Below are 25210 nucleotides of genomic sequence, written 5' to 3'. Positions count from 1 at the left end.
AATGTTAGTACTAATGTTACATTGTATTTTTCTCACGATCAGGGACAGTCAGTGTCCACTTGCTGTGGTCCTTGCCGCCACCGTTGGCCTAGAGAGGTTGTCCTATGACTCCTTTGAGACACTTAAATCACTTTCCCTTCATGTTCACTCCCTACGGTGGGTCGAAATACAAAACCACTAAATGTCAAAGTATAGCAATGGTATATTAAAAACACTACATTTTTCTGTTTTTCTCCAGTTAGGGCTGGGTACTGTACAATATCATGATATGAGACAAAATATCATCTTAGATTTTGGACATTTGAATATCTTGTTTAATATCTTGTGTTGTCTATTCCTGGTTTTTAAGGCTGTATTACAGTAAATTCATGTAATTTTGTGAACATACCAAACTTCTAACTGTTCTATTATATCCTTTACCCACTTAGTCATTATATTCACATTACTGCAATTATCTATCAAAATCTCATTGTATAAAACAGTCAACCCAATATTGTTGGAATATCAATTTCAAGGCGTTTTTTTTCCTTTTCTTTTCTTTAATGGCTGAAGTCTCTTGAAAGTGAACCTCCATTAAGTGAAATATCTGATATGAGCAATGAACCAAACTATGACTGTGTAAAAGAAACATGTTGCTAGTACTGCCAAACCCACTGAGAATCAACACAGCTTTACAGCGTTTTAGCCACAGCTGAATTAACAACTGGCTTGAAAATAACTCAAAAATTTAGCAAGATACAGACTAAGCCGGAATTTATACTTCTGCATCAAATCGACACCATACCTACGCCATAGGCTGACATGCACCTCCCCAGAAATGTCACTATGCGTTGCCGCAACGGAGACCTCCTGTCTATTTTGCAAAACTAAAAACCATTTCCCACAGTGTAAACTAAGCTTTTATTTACTTTAATTTCACAGATAAGAAACAATAAATTGTGAAGACAGTAAAGCATCCGCAACAATAGCATTTTAAGTCTTGAGTGTGATTTATCCTTCAAAGATTTTTACTTCGGGATTTATCCAGGTTTCATATGAGAGGAGGAAATCTCCGCTCATTGCTAGGTTAATTTATACAATGTAAAATTCCATAGGCTTGTACTAATAACGTTAGCATGTTGTATTTGTTTGGAAAACGTGTTTAGCATAAGACAGTTGTTTTGTCGGTGAACCTTGTGAGTTGTAATGGAGCCAAATTTTGTAACGTTCCTTTGTTAAATGTTGCTGTTGTCCCTGGCTTCATATGAGTAGAGGAAAAGTCAGCTAGCTGCTAGGCTAATTTATACAATGTAAAATTAAATAGGCTTGTGCTAATAACATTAGCATGCTGTATTTGTGGGGAAAATGTGTCCAGCGAAAGACAAGTGCTTTGTCTGTGAATGCTGCGAGTTATAGTGAAGCTGATTTGTGTACTTGTGTTTGAAATTGTCTCTATTAAGTCATGTTTAATGTGTGTTTAACGTGTGTTTTAATGTGTGTTTTGAATCAACTAAACTTTACAGCAATTCACAGAAATCTCCGCCGTCGACTAGTGTTTTAGAGGTGTAACTGCAGAGTGACACAGACACACCACTGCACAAGTGTAAATGCTCACACGTGCGTGGGCTACAGCATAGGGCCTGCCGCACTAGTATAAATCCCCCTTCAGTTGTTGGACCAAACAGAGTTAAAAGATATATATCGCACATTGATCCATCAGAGGTCAGAAACACAACTCCAATTAGATAAAATGATAATGCTTCTCTGTCTGCTGGATCTTTAAGTAAGCAGTTACATGCTAACATGATTATCTCAGGCGTTGCTGTGTTTCTGTGTTTCCCGAATAAAGATCCCTTAATACGAGTTTAAGTTACTTTGGGCGATGAGCATGCCTTGATGGAGGGGCTGATAGCGTCAGAGCTAAATCACTCTGAGGAACCAGACAATTTGGGACCAGTTCTAAATGGAAATAGATTCTCAAATCCCATCCTTAATGACCTCATCCTTACATGCTCTCATTGTGCACCACTATCAACAAATCCTCCCATCCTCTCATTAGAGCTCAGAGCAGATATAGTGGACCCTCCTGTGATGCATAAATGTCACCCTTTATTCATAAGTACGTGTAAACAGAAGGAAAAGAAATCATCTTAACAGTGATTTGCCATCACTGACAATTTTGATGTGACCAAATACCCCCCCACCCCCACCCCCACTTGCCTCATCTTCCTGTCAGTGAACAGCAACCACAGCAAAACAAAAATGTCTAATCTGGCGCTGAATCACACACAGCGCTTCTAGTTGAAATTTGATTTCATGAGATATTAGGTCGACTGTGGCAGCAGAGTCAGCAAAGAGTGTTTTAATAAATGTCCCCAAGCAGCAATGATATCATCCACATCCACTCACATCTACAGTTTTATCACAGCGCAATATTTTCCATAAAATATATCAGATTATTTCTTCATAATACTACATGCCACATGAGTTAATTAACATATTATCGGCGAAACGGAGGCTTGGACTAGGTCACTGAGCACTGAACGTCTAACTTCCTACTGCATAATTTCCCATTGCTCTTGGAAGGCACCCAAAGAACGCTGGAATGAACCCAAGCAATGTGTGAGTGTGTCTGCAAGTGTGACAAAAGACACTCATTTTGACAATAATCACGGAGAGCATGTTTATGGGTCATTAAAGGAAAGCATACTGTGATGAAGAAATCTCGCACACTAAGGTCTCGCTCATTAGAGGAACGCGTAGGACTCAACTAATTACTTTACAAACGTGACAGACCACGAAGAATGTGTCATAATCTGCCTCTTGAGAATTTGTGTACACCTCTGCACTGCTGAGCGTGACTTATTATAGCTGAAAAAGGCTGTTGAAAAGCTATTTAAAAATCACTGTTCTCTCATATGTCTGCAGGTAAAACAAAGTGCAGGAGCCACTGACACTCTTGTATCCACAACAAGAGCCCTTAACAGCACAAGTCTTTACAACAGAGTCAGTTATATAAAGTGGATATTGAATTAAGTGATCTGTAGCGATGCAAAATAGAGACAAAGAAAAACTAAATTGGACGCAGGCTGCATAATTGAGATCTAATAATGGAAATATTCATTGGTGATTAGACTGAATTAAATGGATGAGTGGCTGTTTCTCAAACAAGCAGTTAGTGATAGGATTGGCTGTTAGCACACAATTTCCCATATACACACACTGACATACAGATAATACAGAGCCACATTAGCTTTCATTTGCGCCCACCTGATGAATGTAAGTCCAATAATCGCCTTGAGCGCCTGAGGGAAATATCTGTCTCGTTAGCAGCTAAATGTCACTATATTCGCCAGGTAGTCGTTAACTTTGTCTGTCTGTTGTCTGGTGCTGAGCAGGAAGTGTGCAGTGGGCTTATCAGAGCCTTTTACACTGAAAGCTCAGCTGCTGGAAACAACGCTGATGAGAGTGGTGGGCGTGAATCAAACAGTAAAGTTGCAGCTGAAAAGTTATACGGAGCTAAAGTGAACTTCAGAGTTGCTACATGTGACACCTTTCACATTACACTAGGGCTGCTCAATTATGGCAAAAATCATGGTCAATATTGGGATCATGTTTACTAAACGCAATTGAATTTGAAAAAAGCGCCGTGGGCATTTAAATCAAACGTCTGGACTTATTTTGGATTTTTTCAACACGGAAGGAAAGAATGACTTGGATATGACACATGCGATTTGCAAGTAGTGTCATATGAGAATAAAATACTCTGGGAATACTACGAACATGAGAGCTCACCTCACTCTCCATCATTCAGAGGTATGTCTGTGAAGTGTTTCTCTCGCAAGCTTAATCTGGCCTCACAGAGTGCGTTAAATCTGCCAACAGTTCAGTTTTTCAGGTGTATGCAAGATTTCTGACAGGTTTTGGCGGTGTTGGTCAGTCTGTCTGCTTTGCATCACATTTTACTGCAACACAAATGATTAAAGTCAGACGTAGAGACTGAAAACTTTATCTTATGAGGTGATGTTGACAAAGTTTTCCTTTGGTGCAGTTGACAAAAAAAGGTAATAAATTGCAATATATGGCAATATATTGTATCGCAATACTTAGCATATCCGGATAATATCGTATTGTGGGTTCTCTGGTGAGTCCCACCCCTAAATATTAATGAGATAAATAAAGTTAATATTGAATTAATTTATTTAGAATATACACTAGAATTACTACCGCTGCGCAAAAGATCTATACGATCAGTACAGCTTCAAGGTGGGCAACCAAGATTGGTGTCAACAAGTCAGTACCTGACTAAATGTCTCCCCTTTTGTTCCTGAATTATGACATTAAATAATAGAATGGTGTTTTAGGCAGAATATTATGATGCCACAGTGAAGTTGACCTTTGACCTTCATTTCATCATTATATTCTCTAAGGGGCCGTTCAGATGTAGCGTCTTTTGCGCGCACAAATCCATTAGTTTCAATGTAGACGCGCGTCAAGCGCGCTCACAATCCAAAGCGACGCCGTAGCGGCGCGCATTCGGTGTGACGCGCCTGTTTTTTCGTGCACATCCGCGGCGCACAGAGATGGAAAAATCTCAGCTTTTTCGAATGCAGCAAGCGCACTGCATGTCATGCGATAAGAATTAACCAATCAGCTCCTCAGACCTGCTTCTTCCTTTCCGTCCAACGGACTTCGCAACATCCGGTGGTGTGAAAGGCAGCAAGCAATGGAGGAGCGACTGATCATTCTTGTCCAGGGATACCCAGAGTTATATGAAAATAGGAAATCCATTTAACTTTTTTGTAAACTTTGTAACTTTTTTACTCCCCCTGTGAGTGACAGGCGGTTTTGGTTGCTTAGTAACGGCAGGCGCGACAGTAGCGCAACCTCCGAAGCGCCTTGGATAAAAGGATGGAAACGGCACAGCTGGCGTTTTCCAGACGCTTTTAGACGCTACATCTGAACGGGGCCTTAGACATCTGTGTGAAACTTTGTCATAATTACACATGAATTATTAAGTTATGGTCTAAAACATGTTTTGTGAGGTCACAGTAACCTTGACCCTTGACCATCAAATTCTAATCAGTTAATTCTTGAACCACGTGAACATTTGTGCCAGATTTAAGGAAACTTTCTATAGGCCTTCTTGAGATATTGCGCTCATGAAAATGAGATGAACGCAAGGTCACAGTGAGCTTTGACCACCAAATTGTAATCAGTTCATTTTTAAGTCCAAGTAAATGTTTGTGCCAAATTTGAAGAAACTTCCTTAAGGAGTTCTTGAGATATGTGTTCACAAGAATGAGACGGATGCAAGGACACAGTGAACTTGACCACTGACCTATAATCACCAAATCAAATCAGTTCATCGTTGAATCCATGTGGACATTTGTGCCAAATCTGAATAAGTTCCCTCGAAGAGTTCTTGAGATATCGGATTCAAGAGAATGGGACAAACAGACAAAAAATGGGATCGTCGGCGCGGAGGCATATAATGGGATCGAAGGGTGGTGCTGTAGTTAGCACTGTCGTATTACAGCAAGAGCGTTCTGGTTTCAAACACACTGGCTGACTGGGGCCCCTCTGATTGGAGTCTGCATGTTCTCACCATGTCAGCGTATGTTTCCTTCCTCCCACAGTCCAAAGCAAGACAGGCAGGTTAGTTTAACTGGTGATTTCAAATTGCTCAATGTGTGTGAGTGGTTGTCTGTCTCTATGTGTCAGCCCTACCCTGCCTCTCGCCCAGTGTCAGCTGGGAACAGCTTCAGCTCTCCCGCAACCCTGAAGAGAATTGGATCCGTGGACTGCAATCATTCTGAGCATTATGCATGGGAATACATTTCAGTATAAAACATTTGAATATGTTTCTTGCTTTTTTACTTATGGTTTGAATAAGTCAAACATTTCCGCTTTGTCGCTTTTTAGAACTCAAACACTGAGCGTACCACTGTAAAGGTTTAGGGGTCGGCTTGAATTTACAACACAAGCCAAAACAAGAGCAAAACGGAAATGCAGCACAATAGTTGTTTTATCTTGATTAACTTATTTTTATAATCGTTGGTAGCCACAGTCCCCCAGCCCTACAATACACACTTTCATTTGACCTATATAAAAATGTTTATTAGAGCATTTTAATCACCCGCTTCACAAAATCCTCATAAAAAGAACTAAATATCGCAAAATATGTCTGATCGTTTCTTTTTAAACTTTCTCACTGTTCAGTTTGCTTCATTTCAAAAGGCAAGCCTGAGCAATTAAGAACTGGAAATAAAATGGAGAAAACGAAAATGAGAAAAAAATCTTAAGTGAATTAATAGCTGCAGTGTAAACAGATTTATCTTTCAAGATAACAAAGCAAATTGTTTCTTACTGAAGACTACTTGAGCTTCCGCCGACCCGAGTAACATCTTGTACTTTATTTTAGTGGGCCGATCAAAGAGTCCCCTTTCTGATAAGCATTAGCGGGGATACTGTGTTTCAGTCTGCTCCACAGTGAATCTCACAGAAAACATTTTTTGCTACTGGTTATTACATAACGTGAAAGTTCACGGAAGGTTTCAGAGGAAATTCAGGATGAATCTTGTCTTGTGCAGACTGAAGGAACAAATGTGTGTCTCTGTGAATGTCTCAGAGAAATACAGATTTTAATGGTTGGACTCAGTTCTTATTCCCTATCTCTTCACAACAATACTGTCTCTTACCATTTATACATCCTGTTTTCATTCTGTGACAGAGCTCGCACATGTTACCTAAATTGGGAGATCATATCAAACAAAAGACTTGTTGTCTAGCTGCTAATTTTACAATGACAACATGCATCTATCTAACCTCGGGATTATTATTAGAACGTTGTGCCCTCGCTCCTTTGCTTTGTAGTCACTAAAACTGTTATTTTTATAACGGTGCAGTCATTTGGAGTGTGAACGCAGCACAGTGCTGCGTCTGAGTGATAAACCACGCCGCTGAACCCAGAGACACTGGCCTGATAAGGCTGAATGGGACAGTGTTCACAGGGTTACATCAAATGGCATTCATGTGTCTGCCATAATAATCATCATTACATGCCATTCAACTGAATCAGACTGCTGGCTCATGGGGAGTGACGAAGCTTTTTGATTGAGCCGTTTTCTTGTTAGTCCACTGGGTGAGCCGTGCCATATTTTTAGATCAATTACCTTTAATAACAAAATAACAGAAATTACAGAGATAAAGGAGGAGACATTTGGAAAGTAAGGACGTCAGTTTCTGTGTGTGTCCTTTTTTTTCAAAACTCTATCTGAGGAGGATTGACTGACCCTGCATGTTGTTCTGTTTTTTTCATCTGTGCCTTGCTTTAACAGTCATACAATCTGACGCATTCACAGCTGGAAGCTGCTGAGTCCAACCACAATCTTCCACTGTTGGCCACTGAGTAGCAATGGTGGACTAAGTGCTTCATTCAAGGGCACCTTGCTCACAGAGGACAGCGTTTCTCGCTTTCCTTGTTCTGATTCTCTCAACTGGGATTCAAACTGGCACCCTTCCCCATCACCAGCCTGCATCTCTAACCTCTGAGCTCCTGCCGTGTGTGTATGTGTGTGCATGTGTGTGTATAATCAAACAGTTACAGCACTACAGTAAACACTCTACAGTATGCATGTGTTATGCACAGTTCCCCTTGGATGAGCATTAGGTTTTACTTGATCTCACTGCCCTAAGCTTCCCATGTGCGTCATCCCAAGCTCCTATCATGCAGAAAGAAGTTTTCACTGTATAATATTGTAAATGATTAAAAATAGCACAGGGAAGCATGGAAAGAGGAGTGGGGGTGGGGGCTGGAGTGGTGGGGATGGAATCTTAAATGGCTTGCAAATATGCCCTCTTGTATGTATAAGTATTTATAGACTCATTATTGTGTCTTCCTTTTGAAGTAAAAACATGCTTTCCTCTGCGAGGGTGTGAGACAGAGACAGAGAGAGAGCAAGAGAAAGGAAACACGCACACAGGGTCGCGACAGAGAAGACCAGATGCCAGACGCCCGCTCTTGTTAAATTCGGATGTCAGGCTGGTCGCTGTTTAACACTTATCAAAATAACAAGCTTAATTCATTTTGCCCACTTGGCCATTATATAATCGGGAATCCATGGGGCTTGTGTGATAACCGTCTTGTTGCCTGACTGCCTTGATGCAAAGCGCTATTGGCAGAATTCCTCTACAGGTATGTGGTCTGACAACATAACGTCCGTAGAGAACGGTGGGGGTGTTGGATCAGAGTGATGCAAACAGACAGGGTGTCATGGAATATGAAGCCTGGAAGGTCAAATTTAAGTGAAAAGAAAAAAAAAATTGAGTGTGCGTGTAAGAGTGAGTAAGCTTGGGAAGAGGAGGAGGAGTACAAAGAAGGTGGGAGACTGAGATGAGGCGGAAACTTGGCGAGAGGGAATGCGAAAACCGCTACGCAGACTGTAAAACCAGAAAAAGAAAAGACACAGAAAGGTGTTTTCTCAGAGGAGAGATGTGGAAAAGCACAGCCTACATTCTTATCATACAGCAGACGCATATATACAGAATGGATTATCGCAGGCGGGCTTTGTGTGTACAGATAATCCTGCAAATATTAGAAAATCAGGAAATCGTCTAGAAGCTGAGGCACCTTGTAAAGAGTGCATGAAGTCAAATGAACGCTTGCTGGGTCAATTTTTCTTTCTCAGATGACCCTGGAAAGAGGCCCAAACCCAGCAGGACAAGGTGGCACCTGCCAAGACTGAAATCGTGCAGTCAAATAGAGAAAAACAGGCTGATTTTTGCAGGGCAATTTTAAGATTGTTGCTATTAGTTTTACAAAAACAGAAGCCCAGTCGCCTATGGCGGAAGCAACAAGCCAACATGACCATGACAGCGATTCCGTGTCTCTCTCTGAATGAAAATGTGAGCCTGCGTCCCTTTCACTGTATGTCTGCTTTGTATGACAGACTCGCACCAATCTGCTGCCTCCCCTTTTCTTGTCTTTATCTCCACTATCATGTTCTGTTGTGAACCTTCCTCCCTCCCTCTCTCTCCCTCCCTTGCTGCGTCTAAGAGTGAACGGCAGCAGCAAACAAGCTGTATAAGGTTGGCAACACAAACAACGATAACATCATGCACGCAATCCCAGCAGCGGAGCCACAGCCCCGCATATATCTGCTACCTAATTAGATCTGTGTGTGATCTAATGTTTGAGTTTTAATCCTCGCAGAGAGCCAGAAAGCCCTCTGACAGGAAATCTGTACAAAGTAGATCTGCAAGCCAGGCGTAATTAAAACGTATAAAGTCTTTTACATGTTGGAGGACACACAGGAGCACTAAAGAAACAGTTAATGCTGACTATAAGTTATCAGGTGCAAAGCAGCCTCGAGGTGCAGTCGCAGGCGCTCCTTTTTTTTCGTGTCCTGGCTGACAGCAGGGGCATTAACTAATCTATAGCTGGGAGTTAAGTGCCTCGTGAGTAAAAGAAGGAGATCTTTATCCTCTCCCACTCAATGTTCATTTATTCAGCTTGGCCAAACTATATATTAATTGCAGAGTCATGACCTGCTGGCTGTTGTGGGTCCCCAATTAGTCTGTGTTTTTCACCCACTGAGCCCTTTCCTTTCTGTCCTGATACTGTTAAGCTGCTCCACCATACTGTGCCGCTCTGATGCTTATCACAGCAATCACCGCAGAAACTGACAAACCCAGTGAGCAGCTATGACTCCCGCGCCTTCGCATATCTGTTAGAGAACAGTAGGAATGATAGGAAGCCGTCAGCCAGATATGCGCTTTAATTAAATAAAGTTGTCTCTTATATTACTGTTTGCATTACCTCTTGTTTTACTTCAAATTATAACGGACTCCAGGATAAACACTTAGGATGGTATCGAATTCAAATCCGACATTTCAATCAAGATGAAAAGCACCAAATATGCTCTGACGCTGTGTTTATTTTATACGGAGTATAATCTCATAATGTCTTGGCACACAGCAGATATAGAGCAGTACCTCTATGTCAACCTCAGCATACAGGCGCACTCTGCAACCTATGGCCTTTTCAGTTATTGAGGGCCCCTTTCATAACTTGAGCTTTGAGGCCCACTTGAACTCCTGCAAAATGCAGTTATACTATATAGAAAAGCGGAATCTGTCTCGCACACAGAGGAGATGTATGTCTTTTATGGAAAGGGTTGTTCCGATTACTGATACCAGTATCAGAAATGCCTCCGATGCTGCCTAAAATGCTGGATCGGGTATCTGCAAGCATCTCTGTACCAATCCAAATCATGATTTATTGATAAACTTTTAAGTAATTTGATAGCTGAATTAAATAGCATTTTTTTGCCACTCAAAATGGTCATTAGTCGGCAAGATTTCATTGGTCGCATAGTCGCAGAAAAACAAACAAACAAACAAACAAACAAGAAACTCTATTAGAAGCTGCGTTTTGTCAAAATAAATCAAAACCTATATGACTGGACCATGGGGGAATTTAATTTGAAAGGACAGACACAGGAAGTGGCCACACTCAGCAGTCAGCCAGGAGTCACGATACAAACCAATCACAGCCGACAGATATCTTTCCCTTCTTCTGTAAATATTCAGTCTGATAAATACGGGAGAGTTGATCATGTTAGTGCAGGGCTACCCAGAGCTTTACATCTGTCCCACAGACGATAGGCCTACACACTTATAAACAGCGCCTGGAAGAAGATCTGCTCTGCACTCAAAATTTCAGGTAAATTGGCTATACCATGCTTGTTAAGGTTGCTTAGCAACCGCAGACGCAACCTGCCGCTGTGCTCTTGAAATCTGGCGCAAAAAAAGGCACAAGAGTAGCACCCAGCACCTGACCTTGCGTTTTCCAGGCGGTTAAAGACGCAGCATGTGTACGGCCCCTAATGTACAGTACTGGTACCTGTGGTTATTCCACAGGCTAGTTAATAAGATGTCGGGCAGAAAATCCAAAGTGTGGGTTCATTTTGAGAAGGTGAAGGACGAACCCAAGGTGATATGTAAACTCATCTTCATTGGTCGACTACAAACATGACGTATCATCTGGAACGTGTCAGTAGCTACATGCCCATTAGCCACTTAGCACAATCATTACTGCTCGCTGTGACGTGCACTTGTAGATAAAATATAGGCCTATATTAATGAAGGTTCATTAGTACAGTTTTGTATTTCTCTGTAATGTAGCACAGTGTCAACAATGTTACTGATACTGTTCTTTCTCACACCTTCAACTCAAACCATTGTGTTGCCCTGCCCAAAATATATCATTTGATAACTAAATTACTATCGTAAACATGTGGACGACTAGTGGCCCTAAATGACTATTGGTCCACTAGGAAAATTCTTCCGAGAGTTTTCCTGTAAATAGTGTAACGTAAGCAAAATGCCAGTAATTTGGTCATTTCTATGACACTCATTCTCTGTATGTATCTGTTCATGCTGTAGTTTAACCTGAGCCATGCCATACAACAATGATAGGAATCACTTTACATCAATACAGGGTCAGTGGTGCACACTTTTTCATTTAATCAGTGCCCGGTATCAGCTGACGAAAGTTCAGTTATTGGAATTGGTATCAGGAAGGAAAAAAATCTCTACTGACAAATAAAGATACTCTGCTTTGAATAATAAATAGTTCCTAATGTGTTTTTCTTTTTATCTAAATTACATCTGCGCCTTCTCCCTCATGCAAAGTATAAATAGGTAAAAAAAAATGTATTTCATAAGTTTAACGAATGCACACAATATGTCTCGTACTGCAGTGTTAAGTCAGCTCTCGGCATTAGTGTAGATTTCAGGGGGAGGGGACGCAGGGGACACAACTTTTATTTTGACAGAATTATGGACAGTTACACCATACATTTATGAAGAGGTACAAACTGATGCATGAAAAAGTGTTTGATGCTCAAAGTTTTCTGGCAAAGGAACCCAAAACCCATGTTTCATGTGTGGCCCCCAAGTGTTGAAATGAAGTCTACGCCCTACAGGTCTCAAGTTTCCACATCACACTCCTGTAAGCTGCATATTGGCCTACAATTGGTTTCCACACTACTTGTGAGATCACATAATCATGCTTGACATACATGTTAACTCAGATTTAAAGTTATTTTCACGAAACCCAGTTTTTGAGACCATTTATGGTCAGCATTTCTTCTTTACTGTTCACTTTACTTTCCTCTCTACACTGAGTCAGAGCTGTTTTAAGTTACAGCGAATGCAACTGGATCATCCCACTGCTGCTGCTTCACATTAAAAGCTCTCAACTGGCACCAAATCAACCAGGACTGAAATCTTAAGGATTACAACTTTTAGGTGGGCACAGAGACACGACACCCCCCTTCAGAAGATGAATGTGAAAACAGCATTCTGGTGTCGAGCTCTGCACATGAATCATGCTGCACAGAGAAGCTCAAACACCCAACACGTTTACTACTTAAGGCAACACTTTAAAAAGCGATCACAACATGGCAAATAAACTGCAACAGTGAGATGAATTTGGCTCTTACAAAGTAGGAGCAGCTCAACTTCCCAGGCACAGTTGGTATGCACCCAACACTCCTGTCCCTCAGTCACTGTGGGTGAAACTGTAGCGCTGTGATCCAAAGAAGGGGGGGCACAGCAGGGTTCACAAAGAGGCGGTCTTGTCATCAGAGGTGGAAACACACGATACAGCCACCCGATATCGATACTGCTGGCAGGGGATACATTACGCAGTGTGGCTCGACAATGCCTGCTGCCTTTTCAGAGACATGTGTCTTCTCAGTGTTGCTGCAGTCTTCATCTAAACTTTATGATAAAAGTTTTTTGGACTGATGTTTGGTCATGCAGGGAGCACGCAGTTTCAGAGAGTTAAATAAGTAGTAAACACAGGCATTCAAGCGGGCGGTGGTGCAGATGGTCCCTGAGCACAGCAGGAAGTGAGAAACTGATACTGTTTGAGAGCTGAGGATTTGTAGAAGAAGAGGATAACTTGGTCAGGTACTCCAGATGCAACTGATTAAAAAAACCTTGCACTCGATTTCGACTCAGCAACGTGACCTTAAACCAACTTATTTAATCAAATAAAAAAGCATTTATCTGTAAGAGACACGAGTACATTCTTTCCTCTCTGTTCTGGCATAACCAACCAAGAAATGCGCTGTGTCCCCGTTTAATCACGCTCGTGCAATCTGGACACATACGTGAGGCCCTGATGAAGCCTGGTCTAAAGGATTACAGTTTCTCACAGAACAAGTCTCTCAAATGGCTGCCCTCGTGACAAACATAAAACAGGATGCTGTGAAAATCAACATCTACTACTACAGTACGTACGACATCGACAGAGGAGGATTTGTTTTCTTTTCACAGTCATCTCTTTATTAAGCTCCGCAGCGCTGAGCCAATTTCCTTTTAGAATCTCCCAACAAAGCCAATGGATATTTAGAAACCTAAAACACTCATTTTAATTGGAGACACACGCAAATGCCACTTAATTCTGCATTAATGCCTCAAAATATTCATTACACTCACAGTAATAATGCTGTAGCTGATACAAAGGGTGTAATGAACGATCGGAAATAACGTTGTGCTGGCACGCAGCCAAGTCGTGCTGAAAAATGGGATAAACTCTGTGTCACACTCAAAAAACAGACAGCCCCTCTCCGATGTGCAGCTCTACCCGAACCCTCAGCACACCGAGGCTTGTCTTTGACTGTCACTTCAGAGTGTGAATGCTACAGTAGGCGAGTTTAAACCTCCTCTGCTGTTGAACGTGTAAAGTTTTCTGCCTTGAGAACAATCAGCGAAAAGAAAACAGAGAGGATGTGACACAAATAAGACGTTTCTGATTTCATACAGACATCTCGCACCTCTCTTTGGCTCTCATTCACTGACTCGAGCTGACAACACATAAGTGGCAAAGAGCGTGATGCCATTGTTGTCCTGTGAAGGCTGCTGACACCCAATCCTGCAGGGACACTACATTGGCCATCAAGGACTGCTCGGATTTTCCACTTTGCCACTAAGCTTAAAAATGTATACGTTAACCCCTTTTCTCAGCACGTCATATCAACACATTGTCTTGTTTGACATATAATTTCTAACATAGCAGAGGAGATAAGAGTGGCGTACCAAAATAGAAATCGACAGAATCTACAGGATGAAAAGGGATTGTGGCAGAATTCCCACCAGGTTTGGTTTTCTCCTCTGTTGTCATAAGAAAAGCAACATAAACCCATCTTGCGTTACTGCTCACTCTAGCCAAACAGCTAGCCAAAACAGTCAGATGGGAGCGTTCCTTGTTGGCACCTTCGATTCATTCTTCAGCATGAATTTAAACACTTTTATCTACAACAGAACAGGTACATTTAATATGATTTATTGGCACTCAGTCAAGCTCACAGTACTGATTCTGTATCCAGCCATGCAGCTCAAACTGCTCACCATGTGTTGTTGGCTTCACGCTCACTCGCTCACTGGCCATTTCGTGCACTGACGTAGAGTTTGGCCGCGCAGAGGCAGCAGTGCTGCTGCCGCCTGCAATATGTGACCACGACGCCTGCCAGGTTCTCCACTGAGTATATTTCATTACTTGTTATTTAATTTATCCCCTTGTTGTTCGACTGCTGTGCAATCTCTAACAATGTTCAGTTCATGCCAAGAAAATTTATGCCCGCTTGTATTTCCACGAGGGAGATTCCATCTATTCAGCGACAGGAAATTGAATTTTTTGTGGACAGAAAATGTGGCGGTTAAAGCCCACTCCTGGAAGTTTAGATTTGGGCTCAGTCCAGGGCAGATTTGTGGCTGCATGTCAAACAATCATCTGTGGCATCAGATTCCCACAGATAAGGGCCAGTAAAACAAACAGTCACGGCCCACCCGTCATCAAAACATTCCAGCAGTGATGAAAGTATGAATGGAAAAGTTTTTTCTATCAATCAATAGGTCTGCCAACGCGCATACAATTTGCCAATGGCTTGTTGAAGTGAAAATTGTAAGAGCCTTAAGTTAGGCATGCACATCTTCAGAAGCTGAATGGAAAGTAGCAAATACGCTTCAAAGGCATGAACCTGAGGAACCACGTCATCAGTCTGTGGCGCGGGACTTCACGGACAGTTTTGCGAAACACAATTAAGCCGAGGGTCCTTTTGATCCTCAAACGTTGGATATTTCCTCAGGATGCTGGGTCGGAATTCAGCGTGGCAGAAAGAAAATTGAATTGTCCAATGAGCTGGATAAATAAATGGTAATTCTAAGCTGCTAATTCTCAACAATATACAACATTAAAGTGATGAATATGCAGATAATATGAGTTAACCACATGCTTGATTACATTCCTGCCTCTGCTGCATTATGACCTCCTTACATGTGATTACTCATAATTAATGGAACAACTTCAAAGATGATGTTTCATAGATTTATCTCTCCTCTTGTCCCGCACTTGTTTACACGCAATACAATGACTTAGAAACCCGCACAGATGCATTTCCAGCTTCGCAGACGATCTATTTCAAGACAGCTTGTTCTGTTTAAACTCACAAATCCGGGACAACTCGAGCAGACTTGCATGTGCGCTTTATCAAACGCTGATAATCGTGAAAGCAGTGGGAGCTTGCAGGGAAATCTCAGTAAGAGGCAATCATATCCCTGTACATCCTAGATAACACTTAGTATTCCTCGCTGGGGCTCTCCACTCGCTATCCACATGATGGAAATCTATTCTGACCCTTACATTTCTGCACTGAGTGAAATGGTAATGTCAGGAGTGTATTTAGCAAATCATCCTACTATAGCCTCCAAATGATGACAGCCATGATATGTGTAGCTGCCAGTCAGCGTGTGCAGACCTCAGCACGACCGGAGCCTCTCAGGTTTTCCCAGCAGCCTCCGACTATTACATTATGAGCGTTTTACCACCTTCACTGAGCAAGACACACACTGTTGTGTCAATCTTATACAAACTCGGGGCGCACAATTTAATCCAGAGCCCATATCTCAATTAAATTCATGCTGAAGTGGTACGCACATAAAGAAAACACACACACACACACACATACACACATTTGGCACACGTTTCAGCGTCGACCGGGTAATACATTAAAAAATGATGTTGTCATTATCATTATTAAATTAAATCTGCAGGCTGGAGTAACATCGATAGTGGAAAAGCCCCAGGAAGCATTAGTGTAAGCAGTGCCGGGCTTTCCCCGTGGCTTCAGACTGTCAATAATTGCTCTAGTGTTTCTCTTCGCTTTGCTGTCCGCTGAGCCTGCTTAGCTGCCCGCGTACTTGGTGTAGGTCAGAGACATTATATCTGCTTCAAAAGTAGGCTATGGCAAGTCGAGGTCGATGTGAACTGTCCATTATAATCAGCCGTGTTGCTCCGTAACCACAGAATACATTTCAAGGCAGAAGTGTTGGTAGTGATAATTCAGTGATACAGAGGAGTGAAAATAAAAGAAACACCTCCATTATTGGGGGATAGTGTCGCGTGTTGACAAGGTTATACCGTGTGCACAAGCATCTTCATGTTGGCTCGGATTTTTAATGACCAGCTCACCGGCAAAGATGGACAAGCGTTAAAAATGAGATAATAATTAAATGTTTCCCTCACTCACATGAACGCAGCACCAATATGAGAGAATATGTCACACAAGAATTGATTTTAATTAATAAAGCTGCACTTGTCTCAGACTATAGGACACTGTTGTCACTTTAAAATGTGACAGACTTTTTGTTTTGTTGCTAACGCGGCTGACTTTCCCAGCGCGCGCCGCTCCGTCGACAAGCACGGTCACTTTTCCCTCTCTCCTCCTGACTTTTACTCACCTGCATTCCTGAGCTTCTTGTTCCGGTACACGGAGAAGATGACCAGGAGGTTGCCCAGGATGTCGACAATGATAGTGAAGATGAGGAAGCAGCCCAAAGTTGTGGTAACCCACGGCGGGCGGTTCAGGACGGTGTCACTGGGGTCTGGCGAGGAGCTGTTCAGGTGAGACCCATTTATAACCATTGTATACAGTCGCGGAACTTTCTCAACTTGCCCAAATTCAACGCGCCCGTGACTCCCCCGCGCGCGCGTCCCTAAAGCCTGGGTTTCGGAGACGCCGGTGGTGGGATACTAAAGCCTCCCGCGGCTTTCATCTTCATCCTCTCCACGCGCGCTTCTCCTCCTCCTCCTCCTTCTTCTCTCCTCTCCGTGGACTTGACCCAGCTGCCGTGGCTCAGCTCTGGTAGTCTCCCCCTCACTCTGGCCGCCTCGGTGTCACTTCTGCGCCCGTGTGCCATTCACTTTGTCGGTACGCATGTGTGACATGAAGCCGCAACTTCAAACCTTCCCAGCATGTGACCAAACAGTCCGGAGAGGAGCGGTTATATTTTGAGTGAGAAACACTGTCGCCTGCTGGCCGACAGCAGGAACTGCAGGTTTAATGGCTCGGCAAAACGTCCTACTTCTTTTTCATTTACCGGATGCGTGTTCATTCATGGCTTTGCGGTCGCTCGCGTTGCTTTATATCAGCAGCCCATTCATTATCATTCACAGGAATCATTCATGTTTTATCTGTTTCAGAAAAACAGCGCACTTACAGACGGCACCTGTAAGACAACAGGAAACTGTCTCATTTTAGCACAGACGACTGTTAAAGCATGCTGCTGATTTAAGCTGGTTCAGCCTTTGAATTATACACATTTAAACTTCATATAAACAGACTGGTAAATAGGTAAATAGGTCTAAACTGAATCCACAACTTTTGTTTGGTCGACTTTGCACACACATTACCACTGTAAATGCTTCTTAAATATAATTTAACATCTGTTGTATCCTGTAGCCTATAACATCCATCCCTGGCTTCGGTGAAACCCCTGACCCTCCTGCTATGCAGACTTCTAATCACAGAGACACTAATAAAGTAGTATTGTTCGAGCATCCCTGCGAATGGATCACAATGCTATTGTTAGTTAATGATGTTCACAATAAATGGGTCAGCCGCCCCCACCTACACGCACACACACATGCACTTCTGCAGCCTATTCTTGAGCTGTCTCGGAGAATGACAGTTTGTCATTATAAAATATGAAAACTGTCATGTAACGGGTTATTTTCATTTGCAAATTCAAGGGTAGGTGACTGAAAAACATCATGTTTGAGAGAGACTGTGGACTGATCCTGTATCAGCCCACCACCCCTGCTGTCAAATCTTCTTTATCAGTCCCTGGGTTGCTGTAGGTATAACAGTTGTTCTCGACCTTTTTGGCTCATCACTCCTTAAAAATAAAGCAATGTATACTTGTAAAACATCGACTGCAGTACAATAGATTGCAAGTCAGCCAAACAGTGATCATTTGACTATTTTTTTTAAAGGTTTTAAAGGTTGTATTAATCGAAAGGGGGCAGTAGCTCAGTCAGTAAGGACTTGGCTTGGGACTGGAGGATGGCTGGCACGGTGCCGAGGTGCCCCTGAGCAAGGCCATGGACCTCTAACTGCGGGGAGTGTTGTTTAGCAGCCCCATCACTCTGGCATTTCTCCACAACTAATGCATTTGTATGTGTGTGTGTATTTCTCTGCAATCATTGTCTACATTATCGTTATTCAAAAAACATCTGACAAGGACTCTAATCTGCAAAGACTCTTAACACTTGATTGATTCATTCGTAATTTGTTCATGTTTTATTTTGCAAACTGCACATCTTTAACAAAAGTGTATCACGTCTTAGTCTGGAACTCTTATTCAGTTATGCAGTCTTTGTTTTTATCTTTTTCTTTTTATGTATGATTGTGCCATTTTTGGCGTCAAACCTCTCCTACACAATGTTTTAACTTTTAATTTCTTTTTCCTGTTTTTTCTATACATGTTTGTGCAAAAAACTACACTAAACTTAACTGTAATCGATTTGTTGCCAAATTTTGAATTAATTGCCAACTAAAGAAAGAAAGAAAGTTAAAATCCTCTGATTTCCGCTTCTTAAATGTGAATATTTTCTAGTTTCTTTATACTTCTATGACAGCAAACTGATTATCTTTGGCTTGTGGACAAAACAAGACATTGGAGGATGTCTTAGTGTGAAACACTGATCAGTATTTCACTATTTTCTGACATCTTATAGAACAAATGAGTAATTAGTTAACTGAGAAAATAATCAACAGATTAATTAACAGTAAAAGTAATGTAATACCTCTATATCTGTGTTTTGTAATAAACATGATGCAAACCTTGCTTCAGTTTAATGTCACAGCGTGTCACTAGCTTTGTTTCCATCCAAAAGTGATTCGAATCATTGGGAAATGCGCATTAAAAGAAATACAAATCCTGTTAAATGTACGAACTTTGGTGAAAACTACGAACTTGCGCGAGTTTTCCGAAGAACCAGTAACAAAACAAGTCTCGCATTCTTCTTCTTCTACGTTTTCTGGCGGTTGGCAACCAGCTTGTAAATGCATTACCACCTTCCTGACCCGGAGTGTCGATATCACCATGGAGAGAGGTGCGCTACGTCAGACTTAATTCGAACATAACTGTTTCCATCCCCCATTTTGCGAATCAACATTTTTTCGAATCAACCAAAACCCGGCTAGAGCGAGCGTATTTTAGTTTGTGCGAATCAGGGGATTTTAATTCGAATTTTGGTGTTTCCATCATAATTTTCCGATGCGATACTTCTAGATGCACATCTAAACAGGCTGATGGAAACATGGTTACTGACTATACTCACAGAGCCACTAGTCACTGACATGCACCAATAAGTTAAATATTATCAATCCTTACAGCTGATTTACAACAATACCAGATCAATTAATCACTCACTCTGTTGTTATGACATGAAAGTAAACAAACTGTAAAGTCTTATTATTCCAGATGCTCATCTCAGTAGCGGTTGTTGTCTGTGTCCTTTGACTGTCACTGGAAAAAGCCTTGTTACATTATTCACCAAGACGCCTACAAATGCTAATGCTAAGCTCGACATGTTGAGAGCCGGACACGTCTTTTGTGAAAAGCTCTGACCTATTTAGCCTTACGAAACCACATTTTTAAAGAAATAAATGGCCTAAAACTGAACTAGAAAATTGACAGCTCATTTTTTAAGCTCATGAGGATACTTCTGTGTAGTTGTCTCTATCATTTGTGCATGTTTCACTGATCTGCAAGCGCAGTATAATACAATGATCAAGCCCTGACTTTGCTGTTATACCGAGAACACTCATCATTCTGTCCATCACAGCTTTATTATGTTTCAACAACATCCCCAAATTATTAGCAATAATAATCCTGAACCGCCTTTTGATCTTCCTCTATCTATCCTCCCTCTCATTGCCTTGTGTCACATCATTTTACAATACAAACAGCTCATTATTATTAGATATTTGTGAATTGCACTCATGCAAAATACGATCATTATCTCTCCCCGTTCGTCTCTCTATATTACATTTGCCTCTGTTCATTGTTCTGAACTGCTCTGCTCGCAGACATTGTTCAGAACATGTTGTAATCTTTAGAGCACTTAAAAAAAGCACATTACAAAAGCCCCACTGTATATCAAAATAAAGTGGAGAGAGGAAAAAGCAACAACGGCAGATTTTGAATAATTATAGCAGTTAGTGAGACAGCAGACATGTTGTAAGGAGCAGTAAAAGATAGGAGGACAGGGCAGACCAAATCTCTGTGTCATTTGCTGAAGTGCAATCATTTCCATTATGCTTGGTGATAAAAGAAGCGTTAGCAGCATCAGCAGAACAAATGGTACGTTTTCAGCTACTTCATCAGGGCTGCAAATAAACTGCCCGTGATTCCACATCTACATTTTATGGTAAAAGTGTTGCTCTTCTTTTACTGGAAATTAACAGGATGAGAATATTTTATGAGCTACCAGGAAATGTTATTTGCTGCAATTAAACTCAGTCTCAACCATTGCAGATCTATACCCACCCTTGAGTCATAAAGAGACTCCTGTTATTTCAAATTATCACACCAACATCTCTCAGCTTTAACTTTATTTTATCTTGTGTTTTTTTGGAGGAGGAAATATGAACCATAATGACAGTGTAGCTATAGTGGATATTTTTTTAGTTTTTCAACAGCGGATGAAACCTTTTCCAGACATATTTGTAGAAACAGCATCTAAGCTTCTGGCCTCTGGGCAGGCAGTTCCCATGGCAGCGGTTGACTGATATTTTAGGGCCAGCATTTCTAGGAGACACAATTGTCAACCCAACACGTGCGCTACCGACTGGAGCACATCACAGCCCTGTAGCCATAAATTTGATTCCCACCAGACACTACTTTTCATTCATGTTATTTTAGCACCTGCTGAGTCATTGACAGCTCACAACCTACGATGCACCAGGGACTGGAGTACATCATAGCCCTGTAGCCTACAAACATTGATACAATACACTTTTCCTTCTCCTTTTTCAAAAAGCCCACATAGCGCTCATCACGTTTTGTTAGCCATTTGAGACATCCGGTTCTTTACAACATTCAGAGGACCCGTCATGCTTTAAAAGTTTGGATGCCACTCAGAAAGTAAAAGCTAGCAAGCTGGGTTGACTGTCGGTAGCTCCCACTTCAAGGTGTAAATGCTGGTTTCAAGATTCCAGGAACACATCAGGCTTTGGCACCTGTTTGACTTCAGTCAGGCAACTCATGTTTTAAGTGTTTATTTCAACAGCACAACATAGTTAGAGTTTGGCGTCTAAAATCTGGCCTCATCGCTCCCCGCAGATATGTTTACATGAGATATGTGGCCAAAACCGTGTAAATACAACGTTCGGCATGTTCAACGTTCGTCACGTGATGCCAAACGGCCCAAAAAGTTTTTTTCCCCAGAAATTTACATTAGGAAAGAGACATCTGTTGTTTTGAGGCACATTGCCCAATACAATTAAATAGCCCTTAGGGTGCTTTCACACCTGCCCTGTTTGGTTCGGTTCAATCAAACTCAAGTTCGTTTGCCCCCTAAGTGCGGTCCATTTGGGCAGGTGTGAACACAGCAATCACACTTGGGTGCCCAAAACAACCAGACCAAGACCTTCTTGAAGAGTTGGTTTTAGTCTGGTTACAACCGAACTGTGGTGTGGTTCGTTTGTGGTGAGAACATGAACCAACTGCAGTATCATTACACATTGTTTGGGTTAAACAAGCACGAGCATGTTTATTAATGTGCGCCTCCTCCTGTACTGCCTTAGCCCATGGATATATATGAAGGCGATCTCCGCTTATTCCTGACGACAAGGAGTAAAAACAAAATCCTCCGACAAATACAACCACATAAAGTCAAGCCCCTCTCCCACTGAGCACAACAGCAAAAGGGCAGCCATGTTACATTCAATTAAGTGTAATACAATTCAGTAAACATGCCTGACAGCAAGAGGTAAACACAAAATCCCCCGTCAAATACAAGCATATAAACTCGAGCCCCTACACAAATTAAGTGACACAGGATTATGTTAGCATAAAACATGGAAATTACTATACGAGCGCAATATCACTTACCTGTCCCATGGAGCACAACAGCAAAAGGGGAGAGGCAAGGTGGGAGACACATCCAAAGGTGAACATAGGGGTACAGACACTAAGTATCAAACGTTTGTCGTATTGATTTTGGAGGCCCCAGCGTGTCAGGTAATAACAACTGAAACTAATTTTGTGTAATTATAATAGATTAAAATTATCTTTGTCTTGTTCTCTTGCACTCACAACATTATCATTTATTTTCTGAGTTAAGTGATCTCATAGAAATCCCATTTCCCACAAACTCTCTTTCACTATCTTGAAGCTGCAGGGCACATTTGCGTGACGGCATTTTGCTAATGAATCTGGGCCTCAGTGTTGTGTTGATCAAACATTATTGAAAGGAGGGAGTCTTTTTCGTTACGAACTTTTAGTAGTGCCTGCCCACACAGAGATTTCATCAGTCAAATTAGTGTCAACCCTCTCACAGAGAATTAATGTACCTTTGTTGTGTGATGCATTTTCACAGCAAAAATAAAATGAAACTTAAATTTGTTCCTGTTGAGAAAACGTTTTGACGACACAAATAAGTGCAACAGTCAAACCAAAACCCATGAACACATATACTGATTTCCTTTAATCATGCACGCCAAAATATTTCTTCTCTTCAAAACACCATTTATTCCTTGTTGGAGCGCATGATTCACTGTTTTCCCTGCTGTGCCTTTATAAGCATCCAGAGCAATGAGGCTTTTATCTAATGGATAATTGAAGCGGTTTATGAATCAGTCATTTCCGCAGCAGTGGAGCAAGCAAAGAACATGTAACCCATCCCAAGACAAGTAATGAACAGGCATCTGAGAGAGACATATCTGCGGGATTCAGTGTTTTGTTTTGACTCTCAGGCTTTTAGGAAAGCACAGCGCTGCTACAAGGGTTGACTTTGGCTAAAATGCTCTTAAAGAGTGAACGGGATAATGCTCCAGCACAGGACGCACCTATAAATGCATGTTTTATGCCACCTTGTCATTTTCTTCTTTAGTCTTTAGAGGAACATGAGGAGTAAGAGATGAGACAGAAGTACTTCTTGTATTTTATGCCAGTTTAGCACCTCTGAGTTTAAAGTGAGTTGAAGTGACAGAGCAGAAAAAAGAGAAACTGATCTTCTTGATAGTACCTCCACAGAAGCGTCTTCACTTTATTGGCGAAATTAAAAGAGACAATTAGAAAGACAGAGATGGAGAGAAAAGATGTACAGTAGGATTTCATCACACCTAACAGGGACACAGGTTGAAGAGAGCCATTAGGAGTTTTGTGGGGGAAGGAGGGGATGAAAAGGGGAAGGGTGAAAGTGGGAAAAGGAGAGTGGGAGAGAAGTGCTGTTTGTGGGGGAGGGAAAGGGCAAATGCACCCGTGATGAGGCCAGGAGGGTGCCGAGAGTACCCCCCTCACAGACACACACACACACACACTCCTGCCCGCGTGTCTCATTTGAGAGAGCTGTCAGCAAAATGAAGGAGAGGAGACAGAAGTAATGTAATGAGTGCGGTCTCGACACAGCCCCGGCATGTCTCTGCTGCTTCACTGGTCATCACTACATCCCACAGAGAAACAAGAGTGTTTGCTTTTATCTGCCGTCGCTCCCCCCTCCTCGTCCTCATCCTCCACCCGGGCCGGTTGCCATGACAACAGCGGAGCTCCACCCAGGACAGAGATGTGTATGCTGGTAGAAAGAGGATTATTGGGGTCAGTGGTCTCTGTGTGTGTGTGTCTCTCTCTCTCTCTGTCTCTCTCTCTCTCTCTCTCACGCACATACACACATGTTTTCTCACGGCATATGATTATGCACAGACACATAACAATACAGTAACTTCTTTACTCTAACCTGAATGGAGCCAGACAATTAGTTTTGTTTTGTTGTTATTCATCGTTTAATGGATTCTCTGAACGGATAATTTCATGCATTTCAACGAAAGAATTAATTCTCCACTGATTAACGCCACATTTTATCGTTTTTTTTTAGGTTCATATTTATGGATATTTGCTATTATTTAAAAATATTTACATGTTCTTTTTAAAACCAATGGTTGGGTTTCTCATCTCCTTTAAGGGCTACTCCAGTGATTTACTGTTGAACTTCCATGAGGACTTGCAAGAGACGGATTAAACAGGGTCAAAACAGAAGCAGCAGAGGCGAGATACTCTTACTTATTGTTCCTGTTATTGGCCAAAACTCCATAAATACTGAATCTTACATTCCCCTATAATATGTTATTGTTAGAACCTCCATGTCTAATAAATGCCCACTTCTTTCATACTCTACACCTCCAGTTTGTTACACATTCTATTACAACCACAGCGTTGTTTACAGTGTTGTGGCATGGTGGTGCAGTGGTTAGCATTGTGGCCTCACAGCAAGAGGGTTCCTGGTTCGAACCCAGTGTAGGTGTTCTCCGGGTACTCCAGCTTCCTCCCACAGTCCAAAGACATGCAGGTCAATTGGTGACTCTAAATTGACCGTAGGTGTGAATGTGAGTGTGAATGGTTGTCTGTCTCTATGTGTCAGCCCTGTGATAGTCTGGTGACCTGTTTAGGGTGTACCCCGCCTCTCGTCCAATGTCAGCTTTAAGGGCCACTGTGTAAAATGGGTTGAAAACCGTTGAAAACAGTGACATCAGTGGTCAAATTCTAGATTGCAGGGCTCACTCGCTCACCCCTCCCGTCGGGTAAATGACGGTGGCCTCGTAGGGACAAAAAGCCTTGCGCAGACACGAGTTTTTTAGGAGTAGGTCTATCTAGC

The 25210-nt window shown here is 41.9% G+C and overlaps 1 protein-coding gene across 1 annotated transcript in view; it reads right to left on the bottom strand.

Annotated features, from left to right (window-relative positions):
- The window catches only part of mtnr1aa (melatonin receptor 1A a), a 43959-nt gene extending 26659 nt beyond the window's left edge, over positions 1–17300 (bottom strand). Inside the window, exon 1 of the mRNA XM_050045625.1 lies at positions 16792–17300. Coding sequence (XP_049901582.1) covers positions 16792–16975 — 184 coding nt within the window. The 5' untranslated portion in view covers positions 16976–17300. The remainder of the gene's footprint in view (positions 1–16791) is intronic.
- Between the last annotated feature and the right edge of the window lie 7910 nt (positions 17301–25210).

The sequence above is a fragment of the Epinephelus moara genome, chromosome 5 (genome assembly GCF_006386435.1).
Source record: "Epinephelus moara isolate mb chromosome 5, YSFRI_EMoa_1.0, whole genome shotgun sequence".
Taxonomy (NCBI): domain Eukaryota; kingdom Metazoa; phylum Chordata; class Actinopteri; order Perciformes; family Serranidae; genus Epinephelus; species Epinephelus moara.
The sequence above is the reverse complement of the archived record's forward strand: the minus strand, read 5'-3'. Positions and strand labels throughout refer to the sequence as shown.